General features: G+C 39.8%; 1 protein-coding gene across 1 annotated transcript in view; it reads left to right on the top strand.

The window, feature by feature from the left end:
* The window catches only part of ntsr1 (neurotensin receptor 1 (high affinity)), a 57,653-nt gene extending 52,371 nt beyond the window's left edge, over positions 1 to 5,282 (top strand). Inside the window, exon 4 of the mRNA XM_043710615.1 lies at positions 3,431 to 5,282. Within this exon, the coding sequence (XP_043566550.1) occupies positions 3,431 to 3,446 (16 nt within the window). The 3' untranslated portion in view covers positions 3,447 to 5,282. The remainder of the gene's footprint in view (positions 1 to 3,430) is intronic.
* The last annotated feature ends 9,911 nt before the right edge of the window (positions 5,283 to 15,193 follow it).

Below are 15,193 nucleotides of genomic sequence, written 5' to 3'. Positions count from 1 at the left end.
AAATACAGATGACCAATGGAGAAAAAAAATGGCAAATACTGACAAATCACCTTAAACCATCTAACCCAACCAATTGTTCATCCAGTCTGGTTGATTGATGATATATGATTTAGGTCTGTTGTAATGATGACTGCAGAAGAACAACATCAGGTCAACAAAATCAGGTCAGAAGACACCAATGTATTGTCCAGCATCATGGCCTTTGCAGACTTGTGAGAATTGGCTCAACGTGTTGATCCAAAAATGAAGCCCTCAGAAGTAATATTAAGGCTATATGATGGCACCATACTCAACCCAAGAAGACAGATTACTCTGCAAGCCCAGTGCAGTAATGTAAACAAATGTCTGGATTTGTAGAACATAGTTGGCAATCAAAGGCCACTCATCTCAACCAAAATAGGTCAAAAGCTTGGACTGGTAACTCTCAATGTGCTAAAACAGATTTTCAAACATTAATTTCTATTGAGGAGTACATCAATGAATTTACAGGTTTGGGATGCCTTCTGGGAGACTACTATCACAAAGTAGACAAAAGTGCAAGCCGCTCAGCATCTATGAGTCAAGTTTCAGTATGAGGAAAGTTTAGCAATCCTCAAGGCCAGCCTGGAAGACAAGATGAAAGAGCTGTAAAAGAAGAAAGTAATAAGGAAAGTAATTACTTCTATGGAATGGATCAGTGGCATGGGAGCCACAAAACAACTTAGAAACCTGAAAGTATGCATCAACCCAAGATGGTCTAAATAAAGCCCTTAAGAGATCTGACTGCCATAAGGCGAACAAACCCACAGTGCTCGATGCTCCTTATGTACTGATCCGTGGTTCCATTGGGACCAACTACTGGAACTGTTTGCAATCTCAGCCATGCCTATGACCCCATTCTGATGTGGATTAGCTAGCATCTTCAGAGGGTGGGATTTCCTCCCACTGAGGGGCAAAAGTCCCATTCTCCATCAATTTAGCCCAGCCCTGTTGTGCATTATGTCTGAGGGACAGGCAGCTTCTGGACCTGTCAGGTAGCCCCTTTCCTTTTGGAGACTGGGAAGGTTCAAACTATCCCCAAAAAATGTTACTCCAACTCTAACTTAAAGTTCACAACTATCTTTCATTTCTATTTCCCTCCAACTGTTTGACATACAATTTCAATTCATAATCAGCCTTTGACCTAATTAATAAAAATTAACAAAATAATTCTTGATGACTCTTGTTATGAAGGAAACAAGAGTCAAAGTAGTCGCACAGTCTGCTACCATTTTGTTTTAGTTTTCTGTTTCCTTTTTATTCTTATCTATTTTGTTGTTATGTTTGTCACTCTAAATAAAATATACCATGCGATCTCAAATTTTGAAATAAATAATAAGATAGGATGTGTCTGAAGAATAACAAATGTACTTCAAAAGTTGCTGTATGTCATATTTTGGATCAATGCTGAGATGATTTTGCATATGTAACAGGTTTTATTTAAAGTGCTTTAAAATGTCCATTCCATGCGTCAGCTCTGGCTTCCATCTCTTTTTACAGCTTATTTATTTTACCCTAAGTACACAGCCAGGTTGAACAAATCAAGCTCAGTGAGCATTAATTGCAAACAAACTCATGCCACCAAATTCAACAAATGAATGCTCCAACCACGAAAGCAAAATACTGTGGATGCTGCAGTAAGAAAATGAATGAGTTGTGCTTTTATCAGTTTACAATGCTGTGTTTACTGCTCACAGTGTGGCCTTCTCCATGTAGGGGAGACCCAAATGATGGGGTGACTGCTTTTCAAAACACTTCTGTTCAGTCTGCAAGCATAGTTCAGTGATTCCAGTTGTTTGTCATTTTGATTCTCAACCTTACTCCCACTCTGGCATTCCTAGGCTGCTGCAGTATTCCAATGAAATACAATGCATTATAATGAGCAACACCTCACCTTTTAATTATTAATTACTTATTAATCCTCTGGATTCAAATACAGGTTTCCCTCCATTTTTTTCTGTATTTTATTTTCTTACTGACTTTTTTTTCATTCACTTATTATGACCAGATAGAAGATCCGCAAAAGCATTCGTAACTCATCAAGGTAGTTCTTTGGGCCTGAGTTTTAATGGAGGAAGGGAGAGGTATGGGATACCCACATCACCAAGAAGAGAAATATAAACTGGAGCGAGTTCAGAGGAGATTTACCAGGATGTTGCTGGGTATGGAAGGTTTGAGTTATAAAGAAAGGCTAGATAGGCTGGGACTTTTTTCACTGGAGCGTAAGAGGTTGAGATGCGACCTTATCATAGAAGTTTATAAAATAATATGGAGTATAGATCGAGTTAATGGGAGGGGTCTTTTCCCTAGGATGGGTGATTTCAAGACTAGGGGGCACATTTTTAAGGTGAGAGTAGAGAGTTTTTAAAAATGGATAATTGTTTTAGACAGAGGTTGGTGCACATGTGGAATGAGCTTCCTGTGGAAGTGGTTGATTTGGGTACAATTATAATGTTTAAAAGACATTTGGGATAAGAATATGAATATGAAAGGTTTGGAGGGATATAGGCCAGGAGCAGGCAGGTGGGACTACTTCCGTTTGGGATTATGTTTAGCACAGACTGATTGGACCAAAGGGTCTGTTTCTGTGCTGTATGACTCTATTTAATGGTTGCTGGGCAGTTAATTGACTTGACACTGATCTCTGCCTCCATATAGCCAGGAAATCACATCTCTGACAGCTCCAATAGTCACCATTTCTCTAGTCCCAGAAGCACTACAAGGAGCAGTGGGCACCGCTGGGACTACAGTCCATCCCATTTAAAGTGTTCTGCAATGGAACCCAGGATCTAAGGGAAGAATAGGGATTGAGGCAGGCAAGACTTCAAAAGAGGTGTGACAAGCTGAACAGGAGGTGAGGAAAGACCGAGAAGGGGCCTCTAATGGCTGCAGGAGGTAAAGGAGGCATATCCTCTCATTGGCTATTAACTGTGAATAAATCCCGGCGTATTGGGAGAAATCCTTAACTGACTACTAATTGGCTACATAAGGGACTCGGTTAATTCTCAAGCGTACTGGTCTGCTGTCATTGTTACAATGTGGCAAGGAAAGAGATGGGAAGCTAGGCACTGGGAAATGAGTATCCAGCATGGGAACAATTTTAAGCCAGTTCCACATGTCTCCCCCAAACATCTGCCAACCCAGTCCCAAGAAGATTGTAAACTCAAGCCCTGTATTTCTTTCTCATTCCCATTCACTTTGGCTTTTGCATCATGAAGCCTTTTGTTGTTGAATTTCTACAAATTTGCACCCGAGAACAAACACTCCCTTTTATCCAACCTTTCCCTTTGGACCAGCCAACCCCCAACTTCCCAATGTTTTCCTTGCTTAAAACTTATTACATTTCTATTTTTCCTCCTTTCTGATGAAAGGTCACAGACCTGAAACGTTAACTATGTTTTTCTCTCCACAGATGCTGCCTGACTTGAGTATTTACAGCATTTTCCATTTTTATTTAACCACTGTACTTCCCTGGATCTTACTGACATCATTTTGTGTTGATGCAAAAAGGACGAAAATAAGTGATTCAAACCATGATGGAAACATAGAGATATCATCAAACCAACACTCAAAAAATGAGCAAATTCAGCCCGAAAACCAAAATAAGAACAAAATCTGCAATCTCATTGCTCTGTGTATGTGCAATCACACACATAAGTACAAGTGTATTTACACATATGTGCATGCACACACACTCATATGAATCAGATTGAGTTAACAATCTGAAGTTCCCAAGAAGAACATTTTAAGTAATCGTAGTTATGTAGCTTATTAATAATATGACAGTAATTCACTTCAATTCATTCGCTGTGATTGCTGCTGGCCACTGGGGGTATTAGGTCAACCACTAACATGTGAGCTCGTTGTAAAAGGCAATTTTTGACATTTGATAACTGTTGCTTTCTATATCGTAACTCTGTTCAAATGTGGATTTGCTGAATTTATTTTATTTTACTCTCTTATATTCAACATAAAGTCAAAAAAGATGTAATATTATTTGTTTGAATGTAAGCTTGATCCTGCAATACTGGGTAGATTATAACATGCAAACATCAGTGTGTATGCCCACTATCTATTGTACCAAGCAATTAATAACCTGAGAGTGGGGCTGTATATTAAATAACATTGTCTCTCCTTTTGGAAGGAGGTAATATAAATCATAAAAGTACATGTTAATTAATACATTTTGCAAATGAAGAAATGACATTCCTGAGACAGTTTCTGAAAAGAGTAACACTGTCATAGAAATTATCTCATTACATTGCATTGGCGTAAAGTTAATACAGTAATTTTGCTGCAATGGAGTGAACCATTTAAATCTTCTGGTAAGTATTTGCTATATGCAGTAAATCTTCTCCATAAGTCTCCTTTTCTGGGAGCATTCAAAAAGCTTTTTGTGAGCAGGATATTTGTGTTTGGAATTGCGTATACATTTCCTGTGTTTACAAAGAAATTTTCAGGTTGTGATTAACCAAAGCCGAAAGTTGGCTTTCTAATGTAAAGGCTTCTCTAAACTGTGTGTGTTAGGTTAGGATTCTTCTTGGACTGTCTGTGCTATAGATTGCATTTAAGATGTGACTATATCTTTTAAGAAAAACATATTTGACAATTGTCAGTACCATGAATGTGTAGGAATACAGATGTTGTTCAGTCTATTGATGTTTTCAGATTGATGTTTATCTGACAAATCTAAGTTTCATTTGTCATATAGTGATAAGCATTGTTCAAATGTAATGTTATACTCTCTGCTAGTGTTTTTTTTATGGCTTCAATATGTGAATTTCTACTGTCTGTATTTGCTGATTCATTTGACCTTTTAAATTCACAAGATATTCAAATCAGTTCCCAAGAAATAACTGTACAAAATTCTGACTTATATATTGCTTTACTTATAACACTGGCTACCAGTAATATGAGTTTTAAGCTTGCAGTAAATTTTGAAGATGTAAAGTTTCAAATTTGGAAATTCATTTGGTTCAGCTGAGAAGCCAGAAATCCCTGGGAGTTTTGTTTCTGTCAATTGCTGTGAAACCTGGGGATTAAAGGGTTCAAATTATGCACAGCCAGTATAACTGCTGCTTATAGGTGCATATATCTTCTCAAGAACTATGTTTGTCTGGATAATCCTTTGGGAACTGAAATACAACACTAGTTTTCAAAATGTATAGCTGCTCCTCTCCTACTTCTGAAAAGTGAAGTTTTTATTATTGAAGAGAAATTATGAGAATAATTAGGGCGTGTACCGATTTAAAGAATATTGTTAACTGCACATTTCTTATGCAATAAACTGATCAATTTGATCATTACTTCACTGTCTCAATTCATTTTGATGCTGGAGTGAGACTCAAAGCATTGATGAACAGGCAACTTACAATATAAACTATTTTTCTGTTATTGACCAATTATTTTACAAGACATTTTGATGAGATTGGGGGCTTAGATTTTATTTGTACTAAAATGCATAAGAAAAAGAATATCTGTAGAGTCCCAACTGAAATAACTTTGATATCAGGTAGAACCTATATAAAGCAACCTGAACAAATTATTATAAGCATGCTTACCTGAAGTAACTTGCCGATTACACCATGTAGAAACACATGTAGTACCACACCATGTAGGAAATTTAATCTTAGCTAACTTGGACTATTCAAGTGAGGCAAATTGACATCAGAATTATGCACTTTAGTTTAAAAAGTCACACATTCAGCTTCTGCATAAAATTGGACTGCACTTTGAGATAGTAATGGTGAAGTTATCAATACTCACAATCATTATTCTCCTTAAACTACTGGAATAGCAACTTCTGGCGTTCACATATATGTAGTTACATGAAGAGATACAAAATGTTCAATCCATGATTCTAAACCTTTCAGAATTTCAAATTTTCCCAATCAATGAAAAGCTCCAAACTGACGGTAACTCACTTTTTTTATGCTGTCATTCATGTGTGTTGAATAAGGTGCAATTAGATTTTTAATAATGTACTAGTTCATATTAATTGACAATTAGTCACAGTACCCTGAAAACTAATTTTACATTTCTATTTGTGATATGTCAAATTCACTGCTGCGATACAAATTATCACATTTTCAGAGTAATGACTCAGATCTTCGAATAGAAAGATAGTTGCAGCAGCGTAGGCAGGAGATGTCAATTAACACTATGCAGATGTTCTTGCACACCTGACTGTAGAAATTGTTCAATGTCAATTACCTGGTGTCTGGAACGCTTTGAAGACATCACCAGCTCTGCATTAGAGTGAGACACTTGAAAGTTTCAACTCACTTACCCGATTTAGTTACCAAGGAAACACTAGAGGGATTGAAATCTGTTCCAGCACCTGGCTAACTATAAAATTTTCTGTCTGACACCATCGCTCAAAAGTCTTCCCAATTCAATGCACTCTGTTTCAGTTTCCAGGCCACCACCTATCCACAACCACACTACCAGATGTCACCCTAACCCCTTACCCATATACCTAACCCCCACAACACTTTATCCACATACCTCATTCACTCACACCCATTCACTAAGAATTATAACTGGGAAATAAGACAGGCTAACTATGCCTGGAATTATCAGCAACAGTGTCCTTGAATGTCAAGAAGAAACTTTTGAAATATTACATTAGCAGTGAGTCAATATGAATAGCAATACAAAACATCTAAAAGAAACTAGGAAAGTATAATAAAAATAACTATTTAAAAATTGAAAGCTGCTAGCTTTGCAGTTGTAGAGGAGTTGGGAGGACACGTTGCAGCAGTACAGGAAATTGGTTCAGCCACTTTTGGAATGTTGCATTCAGTTATGGTCACCCTGCTATAGGAAAGATGTTGTAAAACTTGAAAGCTTTCAGAAAAGACTTACAATAATGTTGCCAGGGTTGGACAGTTTGAACTATAGGGAGAGGCTGAGTAGGCTGGGGCTATTTTGCCTGAGCATCAAAGGCTAAGGGGTGACCTTCTAGAGGTTTATAAAATCATGAGGCATGGATAGGGTGAATAGGTAAGGTCTTTTCCCCAGGAAAGGGGAGTCCAAAACTAGAGGGCACAGGTTTGAAGTGAGATGGGAAAGATTTTATAGGGACCTATAGGGCAACTTTCTCATGCAGAGCGTAGTGCATTTATGGAATGAGCTGCCAGAGAAAGTGGTGGAGGCTGGTACAATTACAACATTTAAAAGGCATCTGGATGGATATATGAATAGGAAGAGTCTCGGGGTATATGAGCCAAGTGTTGGAAAATGGGACTAGATGAATTTAGTATATCTGGTTGGCATTGACACATTAGATCAAAAGGTCTGTTTTCGTGCTGTACATCTTTATGACTCTATGCTGCCTGTTGCTGCTTTTAAGAGACATCTCAGCTCCTCCAGTATCATGTTGGGACAATGTGCCTTCATAATGAGACCTACCCAGCTTGCTTTGCTCGAGTGGCCAGCATTGAAATACTGCTTGCAAAAAGCAGTGGCAGGTCAAAGAGCACTTTTCCTCTGATTGGCATTGGTCAGAATTGTTCCAAATCCATTCAGAAGCTCTGGGCCAGTTTTTTTTAACAAACTAAAACAGAAGTTGCTGGAAAAGTTTTGCAGATCTGGCAGCATCTGTGGAGAGAAAGCAGAGTTAATGTTTCAGTCCAGCGACCCTTTTTCAGAACAAAAGAAGGTCACTGGATCCAAAGTGAGTTTTTACAATAATTTCTGTTTTTGTTGCTGATTTACAGCATCGGCAGCTCTTTGTATTTTGTTAAATAAAGTTTTGTTTATGATATTTAAGCTTCTATCTTAGTGGCAAATGGAGTTTAATTCAGATAAATGCGAGGTGCTGCATTTTGGGAAAGCAAATCTTAGCAGGACTTATACACTTAGTGGTAAGGTCCTAGGGAGTGTTGCTGAACAAAGAGACCTTGCAGTGCAGGTTCATAGCTCCTTGAAAGTGGAGGCGCAGATAGATAGGGTAGTGAAGAAGGCGTTTGGTATGCTTTCTTTTATTGGTCAGAGTATTGAGTACAGGAGTTGGGAGGTCATGTTGCGGCTTTAAAGGGAATTGGTTAGGCCACTGTTGGAATATTGCATGCAATTCTGTTTTCCATCCTATCGGAAACATGTTGTGAAACTTGAAAGGGTTCAGAAAAGATTTACTAGGTTGTTGCCAGGGTTGGAGGATTTGAGCTATAGGGAGAGACTGAACAGGCTGGGGTGTTTTCCCTGGAGCATTGGAGGCTGAGGGGTGACCTTATAGAGGTTTACAAAATTATAAGGGGCATGGATTGAGTAAATAGACAAAGTCTTTCCCCTGGGGTGGGGGAGTCCATAACTAGAGGGCATAGGTTTAGGGTGAGAGGGGAAAGATACAAAAGAGACCTAAGGGCAGCTTATTCATGCTGAGTTTGGTACGTGTATGGAATGAGCTGCCAGAGGAAGTGGTGGAGGCTGGTACAATTGCAACATTTAAGTGACATTTGGATGGGTATATGAATAGGAAGGGTTTGGAGGGATATGGGCCAGGTGCTGGCAGGTGGGACTAGATTGGGTTGGGATATCTGGTCAGCATTGGACCAAAGGGTTTGTTTCCATGCTGTACATCTCTATGACTCTATAAGTAATTTATTTCACTCTGAAAAATTGAAATTGAAAGTGAAGGATTCTTACATTTTTCATCCTGGTTTATGGTCTACAATAATGCCTCAATGGAATTGGCATCATATACTGTCTGATGTAGTATTCTTATTAATGTCTGGAGAGCCCCTAGGCTTGGCACTAAATTCAAGGAGAAATCCATGCCACAGTGAATAATAAATCTTTGTGGGAAGCTTTTGTCAGAGTCAAAGGTGAACACTTCACCTCTTTTCTAACTGTATATTCGAGGCCATTAGCATTGCTAATGGTAAACTAACCAAAGGTTTTGATCCAATATCAAATTGTTCAGATCCTGATGATACTGTTATCAGATTACGTTAGATCATCCCAAAAATTCAAATCTTAAATGCAAAATGTTTTGTTTTAACCATTTATTTGAACAGCAATTTCAATGAGTTATTGTACTCAATTTTGGGTTGAGATTGAAAGTTTGTTAAGTGGCACTACATTGTGCTAAATGTGACAGATTTCAATCTTCCAACTCAAAAGTGAGCATTCATGAGGCATCAGCAACTGCAGAATTGTATTCAACTACTGTCTGTAACCTCACGGCATAATATATGCCTCACTCTACCATTACCACCAAGTCAGAGATTCAATCCTGATTCAATGAACAATGTAGGAGGATGTTGTGTTCTGTCTAGCAGTCAGTATGCCAGTACACTGTTAGGAGACATGCTCTTAATATCACCATTGTATCACATCTGAGTGTGGCACTGAGGAACTATGATAAAATTATAGTCAATGAAAACTGGGAGAAACTTGTTATATTCATACCTAGCACAAAGGAGGATGTTGTTGGAGGTCAATCATCTCAGTTCCAAAACATCACTGCAGGTGTTCTGCACCATAGTGTCCTGGGGCCAACCAACTTCAGCTACTTCATCAATAACCTTCTGTCCACCATATTAAGTGAGGATAGTCTCCAGTATTTCACAATGATCAGTATCATTTGCAACATCTCCGAGACTTATGAGGTCTGTGTCTATACGCAGCAAAACATGGACGACATCCAGGCTTGAGCAGTTAAATGGCAAGTTAAGGTAATGCCCATCTCAAATAAGTGAGAATCTAAGTATCACCTCTTGATGTTCATTGGCATTGCCATTCATGAATCTCTAACTATCAACTTTCTAGGCTGTTGATATTTACCAGAAACAGAACTAGCCCAGCCATATACATATACACGAAGTTATAGCTACATTCTGAGGCTAACTTCTGCAGTGGGTAACACATGTCCTGTCTCCTACCTGCCATTTACAAGGCACGAGTCAGCATTGTGATGAAACACTTAGCACTTGCCTCACTCAGTCTCACACCTAATTAACTACACACATGGCCGCTTGGACCAGTTTGGGCCAAAGGGCCTGCCTCCATGTTGTCGGATTCTATGGCTCTATGGCTGTAAGTGATTCCCCAAATTACTCACACTGACATCCCGATATCTTCTTAGTCCCCATTCCCAATTTATCCATTGAACATTTAACTCCCCAATGACCCCCTCACATTTCCCCACCAGTCTGACCCAACTACTCCTTTCCCACCCACTTCACACAATTGTCCTTAGGCTATCAACCTCTTCAGCTATCTGCCACCCAATCAGTTCACCCAATTGATCTACCCAACTACCACTCTGCCACCATCCCTACCTTCCACTGTCCCTATCACTTTTTCTAATGCACCTTACCCCTCACCCACTATACCTCCATACTCTTCCTACTCCAGCATCCATCCTAGCCCTTTATCTGCTCAACTACCCCTCCTCCTCACTCATTCTACTCCCTTGTACACACTCACCTTCTCTCTGTAGTTAATCAAATAAGTTTTGGAACATTTAAACTTACCAGAATGCAGCACATTGCTGTTTTCCACATTGTGTACCCTCACAATTCATTTGCTACAGTGCTAACAACATTGATTTCACAAGGTATCGACTATCTCAATGGAATAATCTGCAAGAATCACTTGAAGCTGTGCAAAACACAGTCTGACAGAAATATTTTTAAAATTAATTCAATGGGTTTAAGTGTTCCTGGCAAGACTGGCATTTATTGACCATCATTGACTGTCCCCTTGCTGCGTCTGTGTAATTGTGAATGAATAATTGTCTATAATGCATGTAACCGCTCCTCAAACTACAGAGTCTTAAATCAGAAATCCTATGTCAGACTGCAAGCAAGGGGCCTAATATGAAATGAGCTTGGCATTTTAAATTGAGTTATGAGTCAGCATGTAGCCATAGCAAAAAGAAATTGCTCTTAACTTGGATCCAACTGGCAAGGATGAAAACACTGCTGAGAGTAAATCTTGCCATAGAACTTTTATAAACGTTGTCAACTTAACATAAATCATAAGAGTTTTACAGTACAGTAGGAGGCCATTTGACCCATCATGTTTGTACTGGCTTCCAAAAGAGCTCCCAGCTAGTCCCATTCTTCAGCCCTATCTCTGTAGTCCTCTAACTTCATCAGTTTCAAATAGAAACCCAGCTCTTTTCTGAAACCTCCTATGGAATCCACCTCCGCGACAATCCCAGACAACTCATTCCAAATACTAACAACTCTCTGAGTAACAAAGTTTCTCCTGCTCTCACTCCTAGCTCTCTTGCTGGCAATCTTGAAATTGTGACCCTTAGTTATTGATATACTAACTTGTTGAAATAGAATATCTTTTGTTCATTGTCAAATTTGGTTTTACTTTTGAACTCCTAAATTACATAGAACATAGGACAGAACAGCACAGTACAGGCACTTTGGCCCATGATGTTGTGCTGAGTATTTATCTTAATCTAAGATCAACCTAACCTACACACCCTCAATTTACTGCTGCCCATGTGCTAGTCTAGCAGTTGCTTAAATATCCCTAATGTCTCTGATTCTACTACCTCCACTGGCAGTGCATTCCACACAACCACCACTCACTGCATAAAGAACCTACCTCTGACATTTTCCCTACACCTTCCTCCAATCACCATAAAATTATTCTCCCTCGTGACAATCATCTCTGCCCTAGGGAAAAGTCTCTGACTATCTACTCTATCTATGTCTCTCATTACCTTATACACCTCTGTCAAGTCATCTCTCTTCCTTCTCTCCAGTGTGAAAGGCCCTAGCTTAGTCAAACTCTCTTCATAAGACCAGCCCTCCAATCCAGGCAGCATCCTGGTAAATATCCTCTGCACCCACTCAAAAGCATCTACATTCTTCCTATAATGAGGCGACCAGAGCTGGACACAATATTCCAAGTGGTCTAACCAGGGTTTTATACAGCTGCAGCAAAATCTCGTGGCTCTTAAACTTAATCTCCCTGTTAATGAAAACCAAAACACCATACACCTTCTTAACAGCCCTATAAACTTGGGTTATAGCTTTGTGAGATCTATATATGTCGGCCCCAAGATCCTGCTGTTCCTCCACACTGCAAGGTATTTGGCTTTAACCCTGTATTCAGCATTCAAATTTGACCTTCCAAAATTAATCACTTTGCATTTATCCAGGTTCAACTCCATCTGCCACTTCTCAGCTCAGCTCTGCATCCTGTCAGTATCTTGTTGTAGTCTGCAACAGCCCTCAATACTATTTACAACACCATTGACATTTGTGTCATCAGCAAACTTACTAACTCATCCTTCCACTGCTTCATCTAAGTAATTTATGAAAACTACAAAGAGCAGAGGCTCAAGAATAGATCCCTGCAGGCCACTCTGGTCACCGACTTCCAGATGGAATACTTTCCATCCACTACCACTCGCTGTTCTTTTGGCCAGCCAATTCTGTATCCAGACAGTCAAATTTCCCTGTATCTCATATCTCTTAACTTCCTGAATGAACTTATCTTATCAAATGCCTTACTGAAATCCATATACACCACATCCTTTGCTCAACCTTGTCTTGTCACATCCTCAAAGAACTCAATAAGGCTTGTCATATCTCTTAACTTCCTGAATGAACTTATCTTATCAAATGCCTTACTGAAATCCATATACACCACATCCTTTGCTCAACCTTTGTCAACTTGTCTTGTCACATCCTCAAAGAACTCAATAAGGCTTGTGATGCAAAGCCATGCTGACTATGTTTAAACAAACTATGTTTTTCCAAATAGTCATAAATCCCATCTCTCAGAATTCTTTTCAGTACCTTGCTTACCACAGACGTAAGATTGACTGGTCTGTAATTCCCAGGGATTTCCTATCCCCTTTCTTGAACAAAGGAACAATATTCGCATCCCTCCAATCACCTGGTACTACCACTGTGGAGAGTGAGGGTGCAAAGGTCATCTCCAGAGGCACAGCAATCTCATTCATCACTTCCCGTATATACTTCCTGGATATATCTGGTCCGGCCTTGGGAACTTAACTTCTTGCTGCTTCCCAGAATTTCCAGCACATCCACCTTCTTAATATCACTCTGTTCAAGCCTGCTAGCCTGGTCCACGGTGTTCTCACTGTCAACAAGGTCCTTCTCTCTAGTGAATATTGTAGCAAAAAATTTATTTAGACCTTCCCCTACCTCTCCTGACTCCAGGCACAAGTTCCCTCCACTATCCCTGATCGTCTCCCCCTCTGCCTGATCATTCTCTTAGTCCTCACGTACGTGTAGAACGCCTTTTGGATTTCCCTAATCCTTCCCACCAAGGCTTTCTCATGCCCCCTCCTAGCTCGCCTCAGTCCATTTTTGAGTTATTTCCTACCAACCCAGAAATCCTCTAAAGCTGTGCCAGATCCTTGCTTCCTCAACCTTAAGTAAATTTTCTTCTTCCTCTTGATGAGAATCTTCTCTTTTCTTGTCATCCAAGACTCCTTTCATCTTACCATTCCTTACCTATCCCAGTGGAACAAAGTTATCCAACAAAGTGTTCCTTAAACCACCTCCACATTTCTGTTTTGCATTTCCCATAGAATAATTGTTCCTAATTTATACTCCACATCTCCTGTCTAATAGCAGTATAATTTCACCTCCCCCAATTAAATACCTTCCCATTCTGTCTGTTCTTATCCCTCTCCATGGCTATGGTAAAGGTGAGGTAGTTGTGGTCACTATCACCGAAATGCTTTCCCACCGAGAGATCTGAAACCTGGCTTGGCTCTTTGCTTAGCACCAAATCCAATATGGCCTCCACCCTAGTCGGCCTACCTACATATTAAATCAGGAATCCTTTCTGGACACACCTGACAAAACCAGCTCCATCCAGACCATCAGCAATAAGGGGATGCTATCAATATTGGGGAAATTGAAGTCACCCATAACAACAACTCTGTTACATCTGCACCTTTCCAAGAATGTCTGTCCAATCTGTTCTTCCATCTCTGCCGCTATTTGGGGTCTATAGAAAACACCCAATAAAGGTCACCTCTTAGTCTTCTCTGCTTCAAGGAGAATAAGCCCAATCTCTCTCATCTTTCCTTGTATCTAAAATCCCTCTTTAATGGTATTCTAGTAAATCTTCTTTTAACTGTCTCCAGGACTTTACTATCCTTGCTTAAATAATATGCCCAGAACTGAACATAATACTCCAAATCAGGCCTGACTAATTATTTGTAGGAGGAAGTGCTGGATATCTTGAAACACATAAAAGTGAATAAATCCCCAGGACCTAATCAAGTGTGCCCTAGAAGCTAGGAAAGTGATTGCTGGACCTCTTGCTGAGATATTTTTATTATCGATAATCACAGGTGAGGTGCCGGAAGACTGGAGGTTGGCTAACGTGGTGCTACAGTATAAGAAAGGTGGTAAGAACAAGCCAGGGAACTATAGACCAGTGAGCCTGACGTCAATGGTGGGCAAATTGTAAGAGGGAATCCTGAGGGACAGGATGTACATGTATTTGGAAAGGCAAGGACTGATTAGGGATAATCAATATGGCTTTGTGTGTGGGAAATCATGTCTCACAAACTTGATGTTTTTTGAAGAAGCAACAAAGAGGATTGATGAGGGCAGAACAGTGGACGTGATCTATATGGACTTCCGTAAGGTATTCAACAAGGGTCCCCATCGGAGACTGGTTAGCAAGGTTAGATCTCATGGAATACAGGGAGAACTAGCCATTTGAATACAGAACTGGCTGAAAGATACAAGACAGAGGGTGGTGGTGGAGGGTTGTTTTTCAGACTGGAGGCCTGTGACCAGTGGAGTGCCACAAGGATCAGTGCTGGGTCCACTACCTTTCATTATTTATATAAATGATTTGGATGTGAGCATAAGAGGTATAGTTAGTAAGTCTGCAGATGACACCAAAAATTGGAGGTGCAGTGAACAGCGAAGAAAGTTACCTCGGATTATAACAGGCTCTTGACCAGATGGGCCAATGGGCTGAGAAGTAGCAGATGGAATTTAATTTAGATAAATGTGAGCTGCTGCATTTTGGGAAAGTAAATCTTAGAAGGACTTATACACTTAATGGTAAGGTCCTCGGGAGTGTTGATGAGCAAAGAGACCTTGGAGTGCAGGTTCATAGCTCCTTGAAAGTGGAGTCACAGGTAGATAGGATAGTGAAGAAGGCATTTGGTATGCTTTCCTTTATTGGTCAGAGTACTGAG

The sequence above is a fragment of the Chiloscyllium plagiosum genome, chromosome 20, assembly GCF_004010195.1.
Source record: "Chiloscyllium plagiosum isolate BGI_BamShark_2017 chromosome 20, ASM401019v2, whole genome shotgun sequence".
Taxonomy (NCBI): Eukaryota; Metazoa; Chordata; class Chondrichthyes; order Orectolobiformes; family Hemiscylliidae; genus Chiloscyllium; species Chiloscyllium plagiosum.
This window is presented reverse-complemented; position numbering and strand designations above follow the sequence as displayed.